General features: G+C 32.1%; 1 protein-coding gene and 1 pseudogene across 1 annotated transcript; one reads left to right on the top strand and one right to left on the bottom strand.

Annotated features, from left to right (window-relative positions):
• Positions 1 to 974: 974 nt before the first annotated feature.
• LOC108466473 (probable E3 ubiquitin-protein ligase XERICO) lies at positions 975 to 2,401 on the top strand. Its single transcript, XM_017766836.2, has one exon. The coding sequence runs from the start codon at positions 1,673 to 1,675 to the stop codon at positions 2,150 to 2,152; it is 480 nt and encodes a 159-aa protein (XP_017622325.1). The 5' UTR covers positions 975 to 1,672; the 3' UTR covers positions 2,153 to 2,401.
• A 2,389-nt stretch (positions 2,402 to 4,790) lies between these two features.
• Positions 4,791 to 6,030, bottom strand: LOC108466402 (photosystem II CP43 reaction center protein-like; annotated as a pseudogene).
• Between the last annotated feature and the right edge of the window lie 272 nt (positions 6,031 to 6,302).

The raw sequence follows: 6,302 nt of genomic DNA on the forward strand, positions 1-6,302 counted from the left end.
CAATTTCTACCATAAATTTCAAAATTTCAGCATATACATCCATGGAAAAAATTTAATACCTTGATAACTTTGCAAATGATCCCCAAAATAGATAGATTAGGTTGTTACAATCTCGGAAATATAAAATTACTAAAAATGGGACATGATTACTTGCCCAATTAGGCTTGATTTAATCTCTCTCTCTTTGCTAGGGTTTCCATAGAAAAATTTGGGGAAGATGATATGAAATGATGATATTTTCTATTTAATTAAAATATCATCTTTTATTATTTCATCTTTCCAATTTAGTCCTTTTCTTTTTCTAATTTTCCATGGATGATTCATCATAAATATCTGCTAACTTTATTTAATGATCTAATTGCCATATAAGGACATCAAGTTTTGAATTCCATAGCTAAATGATCCTTCTAGCTACTAAAATTTAACTTTTACATTTCATGCAATTTGGTCCTTCTTATAATTAAACATGAAATTTGTTAAAATTTTCTTATCGAAATTTTCATACGTCTTTCTTATCATAATGTAGACCATGCAATAATATTAAAATAATTTTTCTTTCTGACTCGAATTTATGGTCCCGAAACTACTATTCCGTTTTCACTAAAAACGGGTTGTTACAATCCGCACTTCCATTTTGATTTATCTGAAAGTAATAGTGGTTTTAGTTTTTAATTATATTTTTAACATATATATGATATTTTTCAAGATAAATAGGTTATCTAAAACTTGACCTTTGTAATTACTAATGTAATGAGTCTTTTAATGCTCTTAGCAGTGATTTCTTAATTAATCGGAGTTTATCCTTAAATTGATTTGATTAAAACGAGACTAATATGTAATATTTAATTATTTAATTAAGTTGATGCATATTTATTTATAATTTTTCTAATACTATAGGTACTGTCATTTTATTTTTTCCTCTTTTGAAATTATTTTATAAATATAACATTTTGATATATATTTTTTGATAATTCATATTAATGATAAGGTTTTCTTGAAAACCATCACACGTCTCAAATCGGTAACCTAACAACTTGCTATGATTGAGGAGTTGAAGTAAACATCCGCGGCGGCAGCCGGGAATCAAGAAACTTCGTGCTCCCAAAGAGCCCTACTCAGAGGTAGCTCCGCCCGCCCTTGCCACAAGCTCCCACCTGATTGGCCATAACAACGTTTACAGCACACGTGCCTTCTCTCCTTTGAAGTTTAAGCCCTTGTCTTTCTAGTGAAATTGCCAGCGCAACCAGTTCCGGTCTTTTCTAACCCCAATTTCTTATTCAATTATTATTATCAATCCTATTATCTTCCACAAATCCTACACGTGTCGCGACGTGTACCTGGTGAACCCGCCCCTGGTTAAGGTTCGTGAACCAGGGTTAGCACACTGGTTTCTACAATGCCCTTGTTTATTTATGACTTTATCAAACCTTACAGAACCCAGCCCAACTTGTCTTAACGTCGCTCAGAGGACAACCTCTGTTATGTTTATGCGGGAAACATATAGTTGCTGCTTTCTTTCTTTGTTTTTGTCTTCCTTGGCTGGAAATTGATTTTTTGCTCTCTACGGCATAATCCAAATTCTTTCAAGAAACTGATTTATTAGAGTTATATTTGATAGATATATCAATATTTATTTGTTTCTGTGGGGTACGTGTTGTCGGACAAAACAAAGATGGGGCTGTCCAATTTCCCTAGTGCAACTGAGGGGGTACTTCCAGTGCTAGTAATGAACACAGTTCTGTCGGTGGCTTTGTTGAAAAACATTGTGAGATCTTTACTTCAAGTGGTGGGCGCTTCTGCTACTTCAAATTTAGATATTGAGGACTCAAACGAGGACCCAGAAGAGATGAGCAAAGCAAGGGAGAGACGGATATCTATAACCCAGTTCAAGTCTTTGTGCCACAACAGGCACTCATCAGCATCAGCATCATATGAAGATTCAGCTCCTGCAGATGGCGGTTATGGCAGTAGCAGCAGCAGTCGGGGTGATGGATGGGTTAACAGCGTAGAGTGTTGTGTGTGCTTATGTGGGTTTGAAGCGGATGAGGAGGTGAGTGAGTTGTCTTGCAAACATTTCTTTCACAAAGGATGTCTAGAGAAATGGTTTGGTAACAAGCATATTACATGCCCGCTCTGTCGATCTATTCACTAGAATGTATGGATGGAGCTTAATTTACTAGTTATTTAGATAAGAAGAATACTTGTTTTATTGGTTTATTTTATTTTTCTCGATATCCCATTTACTTTTTTTCTCCCTTCTTGCTTCATTTTTGAGTTAAAAGAAAAAAAAATAGCTAGGCTAAGGTTGTATCGTGTAACAGTCTTTTCCTTTTGCTCTATTCCATGAGTGTTACATGTACCACAAACAGTGGAGAATAACAAAGAACGAAGGGATTGAAGATTTTGAGCTCTTATGTGCTTTTTTTTTTTTGTGTGTGTGTGTGTGTGTGTGTAAAAGGATATATTTGCCTGTTGATGTTCCTTATGAAAGGTTGGAAGTTATGGGGGCTTAACTAGTTGTTGATGAGGCCCTGTTTTTCCCAAAGGAAATCCCTTATGTGTTTCTGTCTCAAGAGAAATTCAGGTCACGTATGAGTGATGGTGCTATGACCAGACAAGTCTTCTAAGTTCTTTTCTGGACTTCATCTCGCTTAAGCCATATCTTTTAGCTTCTTAGGCTCCCTTTTGGATTCAATGGTGGGTGCAGAGCGTTAGAATCTTCCAATAAGTTGGCTTTGAATTTTAAATTTGTTCTCATCTCATCACAGCTCTTTTGGTGAGTTGTTTGCGAACTTGTCTCACTGGAGACAGTTTCTTCACTGATGCGGAGGTTCAGAAAAAAACCAAGTTAAATTTCTTTTTTATCCCTTCTCGAAGAATCTTTTTATTAAATATAAAATTATTTCAATATTTTAATCATCAATATAAATATAAATATTTTTTACTAATTTATTTTTAATTTAAATATAATATTACATATGTATTTTTAACTTTTTAATTTCGTAACATTAGAAATTCTATAAAAATTTAAGAAATAATTAAATTAAATTTAACTAATATATATGTGCAGTACAGAAAGTTAATATATATTTTATAACAATATTTTACCCAAAAATGCTAATTTATAATTGTTATTTTGCCACGTGCATATGATTTAAAATTGCGGTGTTTCAAAGTTCCAATACCTTGAGAAAAAAAATTTCCAATTTCATTTGATTGATATCATCTAGGAAGTTGTAAGTAGTAGGTTATTAATTTCATTGATTGAAATATCTTCTTTTATATGGTTTTTTTTTGAATTTAAAATTTTAAAACGTGTTATAGATTTAAAAGGTATTTAATATCTTGGGTAAAAATAAATTGTATTGATTTAAATTTAAGAGAATTTTAATAGTTTTAATCATTCTTGAAAGTTTATATTAACATATGAATTAGAATAAAGTATTTAGATTAAATAATGACATTATAAGAATTAATAATTTAAATTATATCAAAATTAAAATATAAAGATTTAATTTTAAATTTAAGTAATACAGCTGAATTTTGATATAAATTTTTAAAAGAAAAGGAAAAGATATAAATTGTTTTAAAAGAAAAGGAAAAGGACAGCAATTATGGAAGAAAAGCCTTAGGCATTCCTTTTATATATATATATATATTTAGATGTTGGTATAAATTTTAGTATTGCTTAATTTTGAAGTTTTTGATATATCAATATTTAAGATAAATTTTATATGTATTATATGTCTTAAATTATTTGGTGACAATACAATTAAAAATTTTATTATACATTTTCAAAGCATTTTCAAATATTCACAAAATATTCAAAAATATGTTGTAAATGTGTCATAATTTATTTAAATATTTTTAGGTTAATACTAAAGTGTTCTATGGTGTTTAAAATATTTTAAGGAGTTTTGGTATGTAAGTCTCTAGATATACGACTATATATCTCAAGATATGAAAACTTTGAAGTAAAAATCTGCTTTAAAAGCTATCTATCTTGAGGCATTGTGCAGTATGTTTAAATATAATTGACAGATTATCTCGAGACACACTATTCATGTTGTGTCTTGAGACATGGCTTGCTAACGGCTATATAACAATTATTTTTCAGTCGTGTTTCGAAACATCTTATTAGGTCTAGTGTAGGGATAGCTTCCAATGAGGAGATTCATCATTAACGACCATCAATGCCCACAAACTTATTTCTTGGTATAAATATTTTGAGAACACTTCAAGACACAAGAGAGATATCCAAGCATCAAGATCAAGAGAAAAGTATTCAAATCTTTATTCTTCCCTTTCTCTTGTAAACATTCTGTAAGAGTTTAGTGTTAAATCTTTTACCATTTACATATCTTTGTTTTGAGAGTTTAATTTTGTAAACTCATAACTTATATAGGTTTCTTTGTTCACTCTCTTTCATTTCACCAATTGTAAATTGGGAGAGTTTTAGTTGAGCCACAAAAACTAGAAAGAGTTCTAGTTATCCCATAAAAACTAGGGGAAGGTTATATGTTAGTCTTGTGAAAAAGATAAGGATTGTAAATATTATATCTTAGCCTTGTGAAAAAAATGAGATTGTAAATGTTGTACTTTTTTTCTTGAAAGGTAATAATTTAAATATAGTTAATTAATAAATCCTTAGTTGGGTATACCAAGATAGTGGAGGTAAACAATTAGGGCTCAAGCTTCTGGTCCAGTGGGCCCGTAAAACTCACTAGGACAAGCGGTATTATTAAACCAGACAAAGCAACAAGCAATGAAACCAAAAACGGATAAAGCACCTAAACTATAAGACAAATAAGCTTCTCCGACCATACAAGTGCACGGCGAGCCCATGCAAAAGGTTTGGTTAAGATATGCCAGATTCCACCAAATATATAAATGGAACCTAACCATACATGTCCTCCAATTATATCTTCCAAATCGTCCACACTAACAATCCACCCTTCACCTCCAAAGGGCGATTTTAATAAATAACCAAATATAACACTTGGACTAAGAGTCAAGTTGGTAATTTTTCTTACATCTCCCCCTCCCGGAGCCCAGGTATCATATACGCCCCCAAAATAAAGATCTTTGAATACTAGAAGAAAGGCACCTATACCTAGCAAAACTAAGTGAATACCAAAAATTGTGGTCATTTTATTACTATCTTTCCATACATAACTGAAAAATGGAAAAGATTCTTGAAGAGTTTCAGGTCCTAGAAGCGCATGATAAATACCGCCAAAGCCCAATACAACAGAGGAAATTAAGTGAAGTACTCTAGATACAAAGTATGGAAAGGTGTCTATAACTTTTCCGCCAGGACCTAGCCCCTAGCCTAGAGTAGCTAGGTGGGGAAGTAAAAGTAGTCCTTGTTTGTACATGGGTTTTTCTAGGACAAAATGAGCCACTTCAAATAGGTTAATTGCTCCAGCACAAAATACGATTAATTTGGCATGGGCTACATGAGCCCTCAATAGTTTACCGAATAAATTGATAAGCCGGGAATTCCCGACCCACCAAGCGAAATCAATGGTTTCTTGGTCACGACCGACTAAAGCTAAAGTTCCATTAAAGAGTGTTTCCACGGGGAAGAACCTCCTTAAGGAATATAAGGTTTTCATAAGGCTAATCTTAACCCGCGATCCAACCACGAATACCTTTGTTTAAAAGAACATTTTTGGTGTAGAAAGTCTCAAATTCATGATCTTTTGCTGCACGCATTTCCTGGGAAACGAAGTCATAGGAACATAGGTTCAGAGCCAGACCGACTACTCCAAGAGCACTTATCCATAAACCTATTACTGGTACAAATAACGTAAAGAAATGTAACCAACGTTTATTGGAAAAAACAACCCCAAAGATTTGGGACCAAAAGCAGTTAGTAGTGACCATTGAATAAGCTTCTTCGGCTTGAGTTGGGTTAAAAGCATGGAATGTATTTGCACAATCACCATCTTCAAATAAAGTATTCTCTACTATAGCACCATGAATAGAGCATAGCAAAGTTGCGCTCAATACACCGGCAAGTCTCATCATATGAAATGGGTTTAATGTCCAATTATAAATCAATTTGTCTAGGCTCTTTTTTCTCTTTCCTTATTATTTAGAAAAATTTACGAAAAAAATTTAAAATACCAATTCCCTCCTTAATATTTTTTAGCCTAAAACATAATATATGGCCAAAAATTTCATACTAATGTTTTATATGCTTTTTATTGCAAATACATATTTAATTATATAAAACAAAAAATCATTGACATAATTTGATTCGTAAAAAATGTATAATTTCAATGATTTAAAATGCA

Source organism: Gossypium arboreum, chromosome 2 (genome assembly GCF_025698485.1).
Source record: "Gossypium arboreum isolate Shixiya-1 chromosome 2, ASM2569848v2, whole genome shotgun sequence".
Classification (NCBI taxonomy): domain Eukaryota; kingdom Viridiplantae; phylum Streptophyta; class Magnoliopsida; order Malvales; family Malvaceae; genus Gossypium; species Gossypium arboreum.

What these genes read in the sequence shown, in the direction of transcription:
- LOC108466473 (XM_017766836.2), top strand. Translation starts at nt 1,673, where the DNA reads ATGGGGCTGTCCAATTTCCCTAGTGCAACTGAGGGGGTACTTCCAGTG.